Here is an 18,511-nt window from a genome sequence, read left to right on the forward strand (position 1 = left end):
TGTCGGCAATTAAATAATACATAACATCCCTATATATCTATTCCATGTAGTAATTTATTAATTCTTAGTTGATAACTCAATCAAATGTTTTGTTATTGCAACATTTTGAAAGTCAATTAAACTAACAGTTGCGATTTATGTCATTTACCACCAGGACTATAATTTTTTAAACCATAACAAACAAAATGTTACTCTGATATGATATCAAACTAAAGACAAAACATGCATACAGCAAAACCATTGTAACCAAAATTATAATCAAAGTATAAAAAACTGTGTTATAAAATCTATTGTAGACAAATATTTTAGCTAGTTAGATAATACTGTAGAATAACATAAATGTAAATAAAACAGAGCCAGTCGCCGTGTTATTGTCACTTTAAGTGCTTGCTAATTGTGATAATTGTTAGTGTCAGTTTTATTATATTGACAGTTTTGCATATAGTATCGGATGATAAGGAACCAAAAAAAAAAACGAGATTTCCAATGTCATTTAACAAAGTCTCGGTCATCAAAGTACTTTCAATACTTTATCCAATTTAAAGAAAATTACATGTTCCATAGTTTTCAATATTCCACTTATAATTTATGTATCTAATCTTATAACATTCGTATATTATACTCCATACCGTTATAAACAAAAAGTACTTAAGGTGTGAAAGATATGATAATTTATCATTCCATAAAAACCAGAATGTTTGTTGTTATTGATGTTAATTTTGTAAATTTAACGCCTTTGTATTAAATTTCATCTACATGTATTTAGATGAACATTAGAGTCACTTATTTTTGTCAGTCATTTCAAAAGCTTCATTGTTATGTGAAGTCATTGCCTGTAATTTTTCTTTTTGTCTCTCAAATCGTGCGAGAAATGCAATAATCAGAATAATAACTATACTGACTACTACGATAGAAATACCAGCCACTGCTTCTATACCATCATACGCTTTGCTGCTTGCTGATGCAGTTGTTACCTGTGTTGTAATGGTGTTTGTGGTAGCTTCAGTTTGAGATGTTTTTGTTGGTGTTGTTGACATAGTTGTTCTTGTTGTTACAATTGTAAGTTTCGAATTTGATGTTGTGGTTGTTGTTGACGTTGTTAATACATCTGATTTAGTTGTAGAGGTCTGATTTGCGAATGTTATATTTTCTGCCGCTGTAACATTTTCTACAGCTATTGTCGCTGTTGATAATGTTGCTGTCCCTTCTCTTATTGCGGCTGTTGTTATTCCTAATAATGATGTTGCTGTAGGTATTACTACTAACGATGCTGATGTCTGTATGCCTTCTGTTGTGGGTGATGTTGTTATTCCTGCGGATGTTAATCCTTCTGTTGAATAAATTTCTTTCGTAAGTGGTTGCGTTGTTATTGTACTTGTCACATTTGATACTGAAGGTGTAATTGATATCTTTGTCGATGCTGACATTTCACTGTAAGTTGTTGCACTTGATTCTAAACTTACAGTCAGGTTAGGGAATGACAAGTAACACAAAAATAGTATAATCATTTCAATCTTTCCCATAATTGTATAAATACATTCCATTTGTGTAGGATAGAGATTTCCGTATATTTAAGAATTATTTTACCACATATAATCCGTCTTTCTTAACGTTATTTACACATTTAGGTTTAGCCCAAGGCTTTATCAGTAATAAAAATGTTCATGCTATTACATTCATTTATTGAATTCGTTATCAGTAAAATTCCCCTTAAAGATAAAACACAATATTACACGAAGCCTCTTGAACCTAACACATTTATTATTTGATAAGCTTGAGGGCACTTTGGCTCTCTTTCTTGTTTGAAACTAAATACATGAAAACTTTCGATTCACACTTTATCAAAACAATGAAATAATTAATAGCAAAAAATTCTGCTTCAAAAGCACTTTTACATTGAGAAATTCTGACATGTTGTGTTGCACTCACACAACACAAAAATTAAATTTTCTGAAACCTTCACTAATTTAACTAGTTTTATCGATATAATCCAAGATTTGAAAAATTTTAAATCCAAATTTTATAGGAATAACAATTCGGTTGAGATAAGCAAACTTCCTTTACGTTTCATTCACATTTAGAATAAGTTTTACCCGCGATATTATCAGTATTGAAATTCTTCATACTTTTTACATTCGTTAATTTAATCGTTATCAATAAAATTTGCCTTATAGATAAAGCACAAGTATAACATTAAAGCACTTGAACCAACTTTATGTTTTCATGAATTTAGTGCGTTTTGAGATCAAGTCAAATCAAGTCAAATATTTTATTGGAAAAAGCAAATACATGCATGTTCATCGCCAAGTTACCGTGGCGGTTATAACATATTTACATAAAATAAGAAAAGTATGGTTAACAGTTAACAAATATCAAAATGTCAATTAGAGTCACAGAAGTAAATACAGAATATGATAATTTAGAAACAAATACATACATATATAAAATTAAACGTTTGAGCTTCTCTTAGCACAATAAATAAACTTAGCTAAATTAACAATTCTTTTCTTTTGCGAAGATTGCATAATTGATATAAACTTATTGATGGTTGGCCAAGCACAAAATTTTTAAGGAAAACATTCATCTATCAATTCACTATAGAGTGGACAAACTAATGCACTTCAAGATTTACAAAACAAACTAAAAGCATATTGTGATACTTTGGGCCTAAAAATAAACACCAACAAAACAAAAATATTGATTTCGGAAAGGGACCGTCATACACAACATAATTTTATTTTATGTGAACAACAATTAAAGGTTGTTAAATCCTTCAAATACTTACGAACACACCTTTTTAAATGGTTCTTGGTACAGAACGCAAAGCAGGATATCACAGCACGCATCAAATGCTTTACAATCATAATGTTCATTATTTTCAATCAAGTTGAATTAACCAATAAAGATAAATGCAATCTGTTCGATGGCCTAGTTGGATCAGTCCTAAATTATAATGCACCACTGTGGGGAAATCACGAATCAAATGCTATTGAGTTGATACATTGTAAATGTTTACGTTAGGTGCTTGGTGTAAAAACATCTACAAATATAGAAGGGCTATATGTTGAGGTTGAAAGAAGGCCTATGAAAATATATAGAAAACTATTGATGATTAAGTACTGAATTTAAATATTGACATCTTCCATGTATTTATAAGAAAAGTTTATGCTATGTTGTCAAATGATACTAATCAAACTATTACATATAACAATATGAAATGGGATTATCAGATAAAACATATTATAGGGTTATCTGACATATGGATTAATCAAAATAATATAGTCATCCCTTATTATTTCATCAAACAGAGAATCCTTGATATTTATAAAAAATCTTGGTACACTCATATCATTAAATCTAACAGACTTTCTTCATATTGTCTATTTAAACATACTTTTAATTTTGAAAAATATCTAGAATGTATAAATGAAAGAAAATACCAAATAGCATTACTTAAATTACGATTGTCTTCTCATCAACTAGCTGTCGAAACTGGAAGATACACAAATTTCGATCGACAACTTCGAATTTGCCAAGACTGTAATATGCACATGATTGAAAATGAGTATCATGTTTTATTAGTATGCCCGAAATATAGAGAACTAAGAACCAAATACTTTAAACAATATTATTGTAGATGGCCATCAATCCAAAAGTTCATAACCCTTCTATCATGCGAATCCTCAAAAAGTATTACCAATGTTGCTAAATTCATATATTCTGCTTTCCAATAACGAAATAACAATGTTTGAATACACTGACGATTACTAAGTATTTTATACCATCATACTATATACTGATCAAAGAGACGCAAATCTTATAGTAAATTAACCATTGAAAACCTCTAGTCAAAGTTGCAGATAACTTGTACTGTCTTTTTGAACATTGACTGAATGTACATTTTACCAATATACTTATTCTTTTTGAATTGATCACGTTCTTCTGTTAAAAATTTCATGTCTGTATTTCATGCATTGTAAATGGCTATATATGTAAACACATTTTATGCTAATAAACTATGTTATGAAAGAGCCAACAGTATCATTACGCAAGTCACTGTGCATATCATTGACGAAAAATATAAATAAAACAGGTGAGAGTGCCTCCCCTTGCTTTAAACCCATATAACTATCGAAATAATCAGACAATCTTTCATTCGCTCTTACACATGACTTTACACAGGTATACATACAATGTAACATTTTTACAATTTTCAATGATACTCCCATTTATACCAATTTTCATTTCTTTACAAAAGGTCAAAACATTTTTAAAGTCTATAAATGCAGCATACATTTTTTTTTTCCTTTTCATGTTTTATTATCCTATCGATTATTGAACTCAATACAAATATACAGAGAGTAGTGCTTTTATTGTTTCCATAATCAAATTGAAAATCGTTTAACACGTGATTTCTCTCAGCCCATTTACGTACACGAAAATCCAGCATAATTGAAAACAGTTTTGAAAAAACACTGGTCAGAGTAATTTACCTATAATTATTCACATCATTATTTTCAATTATTATCAATTTATTTCAGTTTTGGGCTATGATATCATTCACAATTAAATCAATATTCATAATTTCTTTTTCAATGGATTTTTATATACAGTTATTTTTCCTTCATCATCAGTCTCATTTTACTACATCATTATTAATATCGTCGTTTACATTATAATTATAGATACATTTAAAACAAAAATCTAATTGTTCCGGTTTATGGTGCGAAAATGTATACAAATCATGTACAATGAAACTACAAACAAAGGGAAACAACTCTTGCGATAAAATAGCATAATCGAATTAAGCTTTTACCCAAATTAGACAAAAATGTAAAATTTCCCCATTCACAATTTTAAGATCGGTACTCAAACATAAATCTAGAAGTTTATTTCCCGATGGATTAACACCGTCATCTAACGTTTTTCGTTTGGGTAACGTATAACTAAAACTATTATATGCGCTGTCTTCAATAAGAATGCTAAAGCGGTCAATACAACTGCTTGTATCTAATACAACGGATTTATTTACACATCGAGCACTAGGATGACCAAAAATTGATATTTTAACGTAATCTGAATATTTTCTCAGTTTCAAAGAAACCAGTTTTATGTATATTATAATAAATTGAGTTACTTATAGGTATATACAAAAAAGCAACTCAATAATGCTAACCCTTATAGAATAAAAAAGGAAACGAAATTAACTATATTAATATAAGTTTGCTTTAAGCGATTTTTTTCACCGACACAAAATCAGTTGCCGTCAGTTTACCTTCAATTACTTTTTAAATTATAAATTTAAGCCTCTATAGTTTTGATAAAATATGTGTCGATCCTATCTTCACATCTGCAATACAAAATATGCAATTGTTATCGAAGATATATGAATAATTAATAAAATACACTCACTCTGACTGACTCTGGTTCACCCTCCCGCACTACTTCATCCGTAAGTAATCCGTATCGCATGATTTCACCTCACGTAAAGAAGTATCGCACCACTATACGTTGAACCCCTGGTAATATGCAAATTATTACTCGCATTGAGATTATTCTTCTTTTCGTAAACTCTAAGAACATTTTTTTCTTGTTGTTTTTATAATACAATTGTGCTCATCTAAAGGAATGCAGCTTTAAATCGGACAAAAATCTAACAAAAAAGAGATTTATCGTCTTTTTTTTAATGAACAATATGAACGCATTGTATTCATTATATTTCTAGAAATTTTAATTACATATTTGGTTTTTTGACTTGTAACACCACTAATACTTTAGTTGTTATTAGAAACAGAACAGGTATTTGCTTGACATTTGCTTGACATTTAAAATGTATTCATGGATACTCAACAAGCACAGACAGGAGGCAGTTTCCGTCCATCTCTTCTATTTAAATTCCTAGTCAGAACTTTCATGCCCCATCTTCTTCTATTAAAAATGTTTTGACAGCATTACTCTCTACTTTACCTTTAAACTTCGCGGCTATCTACTCAGTCGACTATCACTCCTTGAAACGAATTACCTACAAGCAAAGCTCTATTCCTCTACTTTATTCGCACCTGCTGCTACATGTAGCTTTACTTAAAAACTTAACAATTACAATTTATCAATTGAAACCAAACACGAACATGATTTGAATTCATAGTCAAGCTCAGCTTTCACGAGTTTCACCACTCCATAATTGCTTTTTTCGTAAATGCTCTGCTTCAACTTTTTTCTCAAATACAAGTCTGTCTTGACTGTTTTTCTTCATAAGAAAGCACAATCAAAGTTTATATTACCATATTCAAACCTGTTTTTACAGTTGAAATATTTGGTTTTTAATTTAAATAACAGTAGATGTAATCACAAACGTTGCTGCAAATAGTTTATGGTCATGTTCCACTATTTTAAAAAATAAAAGTACTCAAGCTATTTTTATTTCAATACATTTACATGTATTTTTACCGTTGCTTTTGTTTCTATCTATAGGCAGTTATAGTGGACTTATCTTTATGGTATAAATCTTATTTTTTTTAATCTGTTCATATCTTATAGTTAATATTTGTATCATGATTGTAAATACTTTAATTATTAAGAGTAGTTTAGCTATGTTTTGTTTAAAGAAAATGGCATTGATCATTGCTCTGTAATTTGTGTGCCTGTTATATATTACCTCACAACACTATATTTACTTTAGTGTACCATGTACCATAATTCAGACCTGAAATTTGTCCTAGTTAATAATAGTGAACGAGTCAACAATTACATGGGATATTTCATATGAAATATTTCTATATGAAGTTTGAACTAATAAAATGTAGAATACTATTTAAGTATTTCTCTTCTAACAGCTAAGTATGTACCTTTAAAAGAACATTTTTACTCACGTAAAAAGTTACCTTATTTAAGCATGTCAGGCACATATTTCCCATTAGTGTCATGTTTGATGTTTTGTTTGCATACGGAAACATACCGTTTATAAAAATATTACTTAATTTGCAAATTCTATTATGTGTTTATTATCAGTTTGTTGCAGCCGGGAAAATAACTTATTGGTGGGAATGTTCTTAATTTGTGAAGAAAATCTTTCAGGATGTACAATGAAATGGGAATGTGATTGGATAACTCTTAGATGAGATTAAATGTTTAAAATATGTTTGAAAATACTTTCAATTAATAGGCCCAAGAAATTTAGATATTTCAATTTAAATTTGTATTCCAAATGAACTATCTAAAATTTACATAACTAGACAGGAAGTTTTTTTTAAAAGATATGCAAAGTTAATAAAAAACTGACAATTATGACATTATCAAAGTTAATTTGACTTGCACATGCACATTCGTCACTCATTTGAAACAATTAGCAAAACTTATTATGTATAATTTATGGTGGCTGATTTGGTACGCTTTTGTGCGTGGCGTTGGCGCTAGCGGCAACACGACAAAGCGCTGTCGCGCTGTCGTCCTGTCTCAAGCGCGGCACGCCAAACGGCGCGTTGTCGTGTGACGTGTTGTCGCGATGTCATATTTTCGCTTGGTTCAAATTGAAGGATTGACTTATAAACCAAGCGACTGGGCTACATCGCGACAACGCGCCGTTAAGCGCTTTGTCGCTAGCGCTAACTAGACGCACAAAAGCGTACCAAATCAGCCACCATAATAATCTAATATTTCGAAATTTCTTTCTGTAAAATGTATGAACATCTATGTCTTTCTAAGGTTTAAACTGTCAAAGATGTATTGTCTGCATGATGTGTATTCTGTCATACGTATTATACATGTATTGTGATCATCCCTTTCTAGTTTTACTGGTGGAAGAAGACTTCAGTTGTCCATCTACATTATTTCAAGCACAAACGGGCACCTGGGTAGAACCACCGATGTTCTATAATCTTGCTGAATAGCTTTTCCATAAATATATATTATCGTCTGCCAAAGTAACTGAAGCGTACAAACAAGGTGTGCGATGAGGCATAGAACAGGGAACACTAGAAATTCAGTATTATGTTAAGTAGCGTTTGTAACATTCTTGAATGTGAATTGTCATTAATAAGAATTCGCATTGTTATATATTTGTAATACAAGTTACTAATGGGATATACATGATACTATAGCCTTCCTGAGATATATACCCTTGGCTGTCGCCTCAGACTATAATATTGATCTCAGTCAGGCTATATTCTCCTGTATATCCACTCAATTAAGATAATATATAATGTGATCTGCCTAAGGTTTTCTCTGTCATTAAAATATATATCTTGGTCTGCCTAAGTTGTATCCCGTCATTTTGAAAAGCTTAGAAGAGCTTAAAATATATATATTTCTTAACATGACATCAGCAGTCCTATCTCACAACTGTTCAATGTTTAGTAGTGTAGTTTTCAATGTATATTTTATAAAAAACACAATAGAATATTTATGTTTTAAAAATATGATATATGTCTGCCTTATGCTGGTTTAAGTTTTAGGTTTGCCTAATGCTGAAAATAGATGATGGTAGTATTTCAAGATCTAGGGCTCTCTCTCTCTATCTAAAAGGAGCTGTACGCAGCTAGAGTATCATGTTACAGTTTAACTCATCATGCTACAGATATCTCCAAGATATTTTCAATATTTCTTTCATTTTTCAGTTGCAGCCAAAAGTACTGAAAACAGAGATCGTCGTACAATGAATGCAAAGTTATGCAAATCAATAACAGAATTGCAAGATAAAGGTTCTCAAAAGTGTAGTAAGATTCATGCTGTATTTCTTTAAAAGCTCTTTTAGAGGACTTAAATAGAGACATTTGAACCCCTTCAGTTAGCTTAGCTAGTAGACCGTCAGTCCTAAGTATTGTAACGTACTTTTGCCGCAGTGTCAGGATAGCTGTTTCAAAAATACGCCACAAGTTCTACTGTATAAACATATATACTAACTTAGCATCAGTTATATACAGCACCAGGTTTCAATGTTATATAAGTAGACTCTTTTCTTTAGGATTTCCGGAATAAATAATACAACGCTTTCATCAAGTTTCAATTCTTTGGTTTAATAGTGTATACATAGTTTTGTATACATAAACTGCATATATATTCTAACATTTAATATATCTTATCATCAATATACAGAAATAAGTTTCAGCATCATTTCATAAGGCGCTATGTTAAGTGGTTTGATGATTTCCTAAAATATAAGTCAACAACGCTTTTATCAAGTTCGGATTCTTTGGTCTAATATTTGTTTAATTTAGGATTAAAAGTTACAGCATGAAGAACGTCAGCTCTCATTCAGGAAAAGTTGCTTAATAAAAGTTTAATACATATTCCAATGTGATTTAGGAGTCTTTCCTAAATAGAAACTTACTAAAATTCAGTTTTGATGTTTTCTGCTCAGTTTTGAATTATCGCGCCTAAGCAACTTTAGTGGGCGTTGTTGTTCCAAAATGAGGACTGTCGCTCTATTTATAACCTTTGAGCCGTTTAGGAATTTAGGAAAGGATTCCCGACCAATCAGATTGCACTTAGGATTTATCTAAGCCAATCAGAATCGGTTAGGAATTCCCATCCTAAAATGAGTAAACAGCTCAACAGATCATAATAACAAAATACAAAGTGAACATATAAAGTTGTAAGTAATCATTATGTTGAGAAATAACACTTACGCTATTAAATACATCTCAATTAAATACTTATGGTAATTTAGCAGGATTATTACAATTTAAAGAGAATTAGGGTGATTCCACATCCAACTTTACTACGCGAATGACCGAACAAATAGTGCGGTCTTGTTTTACACAAATAAATTATTACAATAAATCTCTTGAACAATTTGAGAAGCAAACATTATAATCACATAATACAAAATACATGTTACACAATAAAGTCAAATATGCTTCATTTCTAAACAAACTACAGATATCGGTACTCGTGTACCTAAAACAAAGATGGCAGCCTCCATGAACATTTTGGGAAAGTTTTAGGAATTATTATTTAGACAAAAATAAATTGATAAGAACATGTTTTATGAACAATTACTGATAATAACATCAAAACATAATGGATACTACAAAAATGTGGAGTAACAGACATGTTAATCCAGGAATAAAGAAATAATCGTGCTTCCTAAAATGTCAACAATCTAACATGAAATTCGGAGAAAGGTAACATTCAATTTTAGGAACGTTTATACATAGTGAATAATTAAAATGCTGAAAACAATATAATTACTTTACTGCCCTTATTTGAATAGGAATATTGCGTATACATTACTTAAATGCTGAAAATGACAATAAGTAATTATTTAATAAATAAATAATGATTCTAAAAATAGAATATTTCAGAAACAATAACAAGCTTTACATGCCTTACAACTCTCCCTACCTTAAAAGTCTTACTTCTCCTGAAGTAACATGTTAAAAATAAATATCAATACTTACATTTTAAATTATTTTGACATTTAATGATTTATGACTAGATATTTATGAACACATTTTACTTAGAAAACTATTTTACCTAATACTTCAGTTTAACAATAATTCATTTTAATTTTAAAGGTACATTTGAAAGTTTCTTGAGCAGCTGGTCCTGTCTGTTGTATCCTGTTGTGTTAAAGCAGTTGAGGAATTCGACTTGTTGCGAAATGGTTGATCGGTCTTTTCCAGTGGCTATGTTGAGGACTGCCTGGTAAAGGATATCCTAAAATAGGTGATGAGGTTAACGCTAGCTTTAATGATTTAAAAGCATTTTCACATTCTTCGGTCCAAAGGAATTTAACAGATTTCTCAGCTGCTTGATTTAAGGGTTTCGCAATTTTTGCAAAGCCTTCAACAAAACGCCTATAATACGAGCAAAGACCCAGGAAACTTTTTACATCTTTAGCATTACGAGGTGTCTGCCAATTTTGCACAGCTGAAATTTTATCGGGATCCGTTGCAATACCAGATTCTGAAACAAGATGACCTAAAAATTTTACTTGCTTTTGAAAAAGAATGCATTTAGATGGTTTGAGTTTTAGGTTGGTCTCCTTAAGCCTTTGAAAAATATGTTCGAGTCTCTCAAGGCCATCGGCAACTGTTTTACTTGGGACAATAATATCATCCATATAAAGAAGACATTCTTCCCATTGAAGGCCACGCAAGACATTTTCCATGAGCCTTTCAAATGTAGAAGGGGCATTAGCTAAGCCAAAACTCATGACAGTAAATTGGAATAGGCCAACAGTGGTAGCAAAGGCTGTCTTTTCCTTGTCCTCTGGTTTCATACCAACCTGCCAAAACCCGCTATTTAGGTCTAATGAACTAAAATATTTAGCACCAGACAATGAATCAATACAGTCGTCAACTCTAGGCAACGGATATGCGTCTTTGACAGTAACATCATTTAACTTCCGGTAGTCTATACAAAACCTAGGAGTACCATCTTTCTTAGTGACAAGGACAACAGGTGATGCCCAGGCACTATTTGAGGGCTCAATAACACCTCTTTCAAGCATTTTGTTAACCTCTTCTTTTTCAATTGCACGTTTACCTAAAGGCAAACGACGTGGGGGCTGTCGGATTGGTTGAGCACTGTTTGTATTGATGGAATGTTGAACTATGTTTGTTAAACCTATATCTTCTGGAGATTTTGAGAAAGTACTTGAGTATTTGCATAAAAGCTTTAACAAACCATTCTTCTCAGTTTCACTCAAATCTTTAGAACTTCGTTCATAAAGATCTTTAAGATGGTCTGGTAAGATTGGTTCTGTGTCAAATTCAGATTGAAGAACACGTGCAACCCGTGCAGAAGTCGTATCTTGTTCTTCAAAGTATGATTCGCAGGTACCTATGTTCGTATTCTTATACAAGGTTACTGTATCTTGGCCATAATTAATAACATTAATCACAACCTCATTGTTTGTTTTTACTATACCGCTCATCATAATGACCTCTTTCTGAGCCATAACATGTGCAGATGGCTCGAGAAAACTGTCCTCTAAAAGATGTTCTGAATATGGAATCTTAACAGGTATCCACATTCTAGATTGAGCTGGCAGGCGTACAGTATCTTTTACTTCTACCCTGCAAACCTGAAATGCTTTTCCTCCACTCCAAAGAGGAACAAAATCATTTCCAATTTGAAGGCAGTTTTGTCTATAATTAATACTATCTACATTTTGTTTTAAAAAATCTTGGCCTAAGATACCCTCTGTATCTATGTTGCATACGATGAATGTCACGTCATAGCGCTGATCACCAAGCTGAATAACAAGATCAACGCTACCACTGACAGACATCTGTTCACCGTTAACTGCATGTAAGGTTTGTGAAACTGATGAAAGTGGAAATAAACTGTTGTCTGGGTCAATCTCAGAAAGTTTTCTTTTCGAAATTAAAGAAGACGTTGCTCCACAATCAACTAGAAAATCTACTGAAATAGACCCAATGAAGCATGTTGTGTAAAATCCATTATCAAATATGTTAAGGTCTGAACCAGCGCGAGCGGTGTGAATTTCGGTAGTTAAATTGGGCATTTTGGTAGATGCTGATTCTTTGCCCACAGAATCAGCGGCAGTTAGTTTTCCGAAAATTTTGACTGAATTGCGCCCGATTGTGAGCTGGAGACGTTTTTATAACCGCTTGCGTTGCTGTCATTATTAGAACGGTGGAAATATTGTTTGTTTCTGTTACCAGTAGAAACCTTGTTACTGTTGTTCATTGGACAGTTTCTCCACAAATGATTTGCAGAGTTGCAACCGAAACACAGTCTTGTGTTACTTGTTGAAGCTTGACTAGAGTTTATTTTACACGCACGCTCAATATTTTCAATTTTAACCTCAAGTTTCTTTATCATAGATTTCAGTTCATCACCCTCATTTTGTGGTTTTGATGAACTCTCGAAAGCTCGAATCGGGGCTGTGTTTTGTAATCCTAAAATGCTTTCATAGCGTTCTATCACAGTAACTGCCTCATTTACTGATGTGCAGTCATTATCTACGCAGCGGCATTTCATGTCGGTCGATAGAGATTTATATAATTGATTTAAAGCAAGTTTTTCTTGGGCTTTAATTCCAAGATCTGAGTGTGCTTTTTGCGCAAGTTGCCTTAGATCGTCACCTAAAGACGCGATACTCTCACCTCTCTGACGTTTTCTGCTCTCTAGCTTTTGTAACCACAGGGCTTGGTGCTTAAGACTACCAAATCGGTCTTGTAGTCTAGAAACTAAAGTACTATAGTCTCTGCGCTCAGCGACTGGCAATGTCATGTAATAGGTTCGAGCCGGCCCTCTAAGACTAGCTGATAAGATAAGGACGCGTGTATTTGCAGCCCAACACGCTAATTCAGAACAATCCTCAAAATGAGACAAGTATTGTTCAAAACATTGTGAACCATCATATGTGTCGGGTTTAACTGTATGTGACATGGAATGGTGTAATGCGGGAGCCGATTGTATAAAATCACCGGCATAGTTATTGTTTGTTCTATTACTGGCTTGCTGATAAATATGAATACCATCTCTAGGCGGTAACTGGTTATTTGGCGAAAAATCCCCGTTATCATTTGAAGTAACAATACCTGTGATATTATCTCTATCACAGACAACATCTGCAGGAAAGCCATTGCTGTCCTGTGATTCATCCATTTGATCGTCTCTATGTTCATTCAACAACGGGAATGAAACTTCGGGATCGGGTGAAGACATATTCAAAGATAGAAAAATACGTTTTCTATCTCAAATTAATTGAAGACGTGTGTTCTTATGCGGTATATAAAACTTCAAAAAAAAATACCGTACTTCTGACACCAGTTTGTAACGTACTTTTGCCGCAGTGTCAGGATAGCTGTTTCAAAAATACGCCACAAGTTCTACTGTATAAACATATATGCTAACTTAGCATCAGTTATATACAGCACCCGGTTTCAATGTTATATAAGTAGACTCTTTTCTTTAGGATTTCCGGAATAAATAATACAACGCTTTCATCAAGTTTCAATTCTTTGGTTTAATAGTGTATACATAGTTTTGTATACATAAACTGCATATATATTCTAACATTTAATATATCTTATCATCAATATACAGAAATAAGTTTCGGCATCATTTCATAAGGCGCTATGTTAAGTGATTTTATGATTTCCTAAAATATAAGTCAACAACGCTTTTATCCAGTTTGGATTCTTTGGTCTAATATCCGTTTAGTTTAGGATTAAAAGTTATAGCATGAAGTACGTCAGCTCTCATTCAGGAAAAGTTGCTTAATAAAAGTTTAATACATATTCCAATGTGATTTAGGAGTCTTTCCTAAACAGAAACTTACTAAAATTCAGTTTTGATGTTTTCTGCTCAGTTTGAATTATCGCGCCTAAGCAACTTTAGTGGGCGTTGTTGTTCCAAAATGAGGACTGTCGCTCTATTTATAACCTTTGAGCCGTTTAGGAATTTAGGAAAGGATTCCCGACCAATGAGAATGCACTTAGGATTTATCTAAGCCAATCAGAATTGGTTAGGAATTCCCATCCTAAAATGAGTAAACAGCTCAACAGATCATGATAACAAAATACAAAGTAAACATATAAAATTGTAAGTAATCATTATGTTGAGAAATAACACTTACGCTATTAAATACATTTCAATTAAATACTTATGGTAATTTAGCAGGATTATTACAATTTAAAGAGAATTAGGGTGATTCCACACCCAACTTTACTACGCGAATGACCGAACAAATAGTGCGGTCTTGTTTTACACAAATAAATTATTACAATAAATCTCTTGAACAATTTGAGAAGCAAACATTATAATCACATAATACAAAATACATGTTACACAATAAAGTCAAATATGCTTCATTTCTAAACAAACTACAGATATTGGTACTCGTGTACCTAAAACAAAGATGGCAGCCTCCATGAACATTTTGGGAAAGTTTTAGGAATTATTATTTTGACAAAAATAAATTGATTAGAACATGTTTTATGAACAATTACTGATTATAACATCAAAACATAATGGATACTACAAAAATGTGGAGTAACAGACATGTTAATCCAGGAATAAAGAAATAATCGTGCTTCCTAAAATGTCAACAATCTAACATGAAATTCGGAGAAAGGTAACATTCAATTTTAGGAACGTTTATACATAGTGAATAATTAAAATGCTGAAAACAATATAATTACTTTACTGCCCTTATTTGAATGGGAATATTGCGTATACATTACTTAAATGCTGAAAATGACAATAAGTAATTATTTAATAAATAAATAATGATTCTAAAAATAGAATATTTCAGAAACAATAACAAGCTTTACATGCCTTACAGTATGTAGAATATATTGGGTTTGTGACAGATTATGGGGTTCTTAGTTAATATGTTATGGAAACAGCCATTAGAAATCTTATGTTCAGAAACTACAATGGCCAGAACTTCGATATGAATCATCTTCTTAATGATCTACAAAAGTTATGGAAATCACGCCACCTAGGTCAATATTGCCTACACTAGTATTGAAGATGCAACTGGTAGAATTAAGATGGCACAATGGTCATTTATTTAATCTTTTCTCTGAAACTGTATGTGCATCTAACAGGTAGTTCTACCTAAAAGATTTTTACAAGATTTATAAATCATGCTCCTGAGATTCAAATGTCTCTGCCCCTAGGTGGAAATATAATTTACATAGTCTTATGCAAAAACCTGACTTTATAAATGTCAAGAGCTTAGATATCTGGTATAGTAGACTCTTACAAAAATGTAAAATCATTACCGTCGGATGAATGTTGACCCCGCCATCGAAGTCACTTGTAATCTTTAACCTTGTCTTAGGAAAACTTATTTAAATATTTTGTGACAATGTGCTAAAACTTTGATATATGGCAGTCATCTTTTTCTATTAAACCTTGTACATGGATAAAGCTATGAAGATAGAACTTAAGGCTATAACTCAGTAGGTAGAGGACCGGAACTAAGTATGTGGATAGTGAGATTTAAGTTACGTAGATAGTTTGATATAAGTTAGGTAGTGTGGTAGGGTGACAATTACGAAAAAACTAGCCTATTTATAGGGGCTACCCGGACCCATTTTTTAAAAAGACATGTCATATACCAAAATGTTCCCAAATGTTTGTAGTTTCCAAATCTGTCGGCATAAATTGACATAAATGGTAGATAATAAGAGTTACGTAGGCAGATATTAAAATAATAGTGTAAATTAACATAAACATAAGACGCAATATTAGATGTAAGTAAATAAAGTGTTAAACACGCTTAATCAACATGAAATTTATTTTTTCCTGCTTACAAAGCAACATGCGGGTATCTTTGCAAGGGCAACGACATTTTTTTTTGTTCTGATGATAAAAGCATTCTAAACTTGAATGTATTAAACATTACACATGCATATTCTCTCCCATTTTATATATCGGTGTTCGTTGTTTGTAGATCAACCAAAGTGTTTTGTAATGAACGATAAAGGACCAGTAGCATTCACAGCAGTAATAAACCAAGGTCAGTTGATCATGTGAAACATATGGACACGATAAAGCTTGAAAAAGTGATAACGGATATAGGGGGAGGCTACAACAACCGGACAGGCGTGTTCGTTGCTCCGCAAACAGGTATCTACATGTTTAGTTGTTCCTTGATGGATCATGTGGCACCAAGTGGTGTCATGTTACATGCTGAAATTGTACACAACCAGCGTGTACTTGGCCGCATATTCGCTCATGCTGAAGGGACGTCTTATCGTGACCAGGGTGCCCAGACAGTGTTTACACACGTTAACCAAGGCGACTAAATTTTGGTGACAACCCGGATCTTGGACTTGGTGGTGACTTTACTTAACATTTTCTTGTTACCTGCTTCTTGCAAAAAATCGTAATATGTTAGTGACAAATACGGTATACCGGATTATTTTGCACGTTGGTTCCTATCTTAGCTGTGTGATACGTAGTAGTTGGAAACGATTAGTAAAATTATCCAAGGCGTGGCCTCTTTGCAAAAATTACATATTTATCTGTCATTCAGAAATTTGATTTATAGTCAGCTATATATGTACTATTAATGTAGTTTCTGAAATAACTAATAGAAATTTGGTATACTGAAACTCTTTTTGTCTTAAAACGAATATGTATATTATAAAAGGATAATAAAGTTGAGGTATTATTCTTGGACTTTGTATTATCGTTGGAACATATTAATCTCGCTAGACCGAAGGTCTCTGAACTCAGAAAGCTCAATGTTTCAACATTATTATTATCCTTTTATTACAAACATTGTGTTTTAAGACAAACAATGTTTCAATTAACTTAACTTCTATTAGTTATTCCAGAACCCGATATAAAGCTGTTAAGAAATAAATTTCACAAATTGTGGATATATACGTATTTTTATTTTGTGCAAAAGAGGCCACGCCTTGAATAGTTTAATTACCTTACTGCTACGTAACATACAGCTTAAATTGGAACCAATGTGCAAAATAGTCCGGCACTTCTATATATGGTAATTAACTAATAAACATTTAGTAACTAGATCTAATAGAAGTTAAGTCTGCTGAAACATTTTTGTCTTCAAATTAAATGTTTATAATAAAATGACAATCATGTTGAAGTATCTTTCTGGTACCATGCATTTTGCTACAAGCAGCGTTGGGATATAATTTCTTGCATATCAGACAGGATTATCTCCCGTTAATACCGGTGTTAGAAAACGCTGTCTTACACACCCTTGTAAGACAAGTCGCGTGCTTTAAATGACGTCATTGCCGCGCACCTTTTATTTACGAATTGCGTTCTTAGGATGACGTCAGTTAACCGTTATGAATGAATTTGTAAGTTCAAACGTTACTATAAGAACAACGTGTAAATGAGAATATCAGCTTTCGTAATTTCTGTTCTGAAAATAATTGATATGTAATATGCAGGAAAAAAAATCAAACAACGGTTGTCGGTGTAGAAGGGAATATCAAGCTCTCGGGTAATTGTTTAGCGGAACTCGGCAGAGTCTCGTTACTGTCTTGAGTTAGATATTTCGCTCTGTACCGGCAACCAGTGTAAGATTCTTATTGTCTACATTTTCACCGTGCATATCCAGTAACGCAGGGAGGTGCAAATAACGTAAAAGTAGGGCCGAATCTGTGCAACGTTGTTGCCGAAACGAATAACACAGTATGTAAACGGATCAAAATATTTTATTCTTAATCAAATTTAAAGAAACGAATTAGCGCATACGGTCGCTACGACTTTTTATACTTTAACCAGCATTACAATTTTTTTCCAGGAATATGTTTACTTCTTTGGATCATTTGTGAGAAAGTCAACCTGATTACCGTTTTGAAGTGTCGTATAACAATAGAAGAAAGCTGGTAAAATAAGATTTAGCTACTTTTAATGAGATAACCGCCTTTGCTTCAGTGCTTCATTCACGGATTCGGTCAGACACTCACATTGATATTTCCATAGACTTACATTATAAGAAATGGTCCCTTATCCTACCTTAAAATTCAGTTTTCATGCTAAAGAGGTATTTTTTCTAGCAGAATGAAATGCCTGACACATAAAAATGGTCCTGTTA

The 18,511-nt window shown here is 32.5% G+C and overlaps 1 protein-coding gene across 1 annotated transcript; it reads right to left on the reverse strand.

Annotated features, from left to right (window-relative positions):
• Nucleotides 1-779: 779 nt before the first annotated feature.
• LOC132731672 (uncharacterized) lies at nucleotides 780-1,523 on the reverse strand. Its single transcript, XM_060717886.1, has one exon. It carries the CDS (start codon nucleotides 1,521-1,523, stop codon nucleotides 780-782), a length of 744 nt encoding a protein of 247 aa, XP_060573869.1.
• Between the last annotated feature and the right edge of the window lie 16,988 nt (nucleotides 1,524-18,511).

Source organism: Ruditapes philippinarum, unplaced genomic scaffold, assembly GCF_026571515.1.
Source record: "Ruditapes philippinarum isolate M1 unplaced genomic scaffold, ASM2657151v2 ctg4660_1_1_1_1, whole genome shotgun sequence".
Taxonomy (NCBI): domain Eukaryota; kingdom Metazoa; phylum Mollusca; class Bivalvia; order Venerida; family Veneridae; genus Ruditapes; species Ruditapes philippinarum.

Excerpts from the sequence above, each read along its gene's own strand:
- LOC132731672 (XM_060717886.1), bottom strand. The coding sequence starts at position 1,523 with ATGGGAAAGATTGAAATGATTATACTATTTTTGTGTTACTTGTCATTC.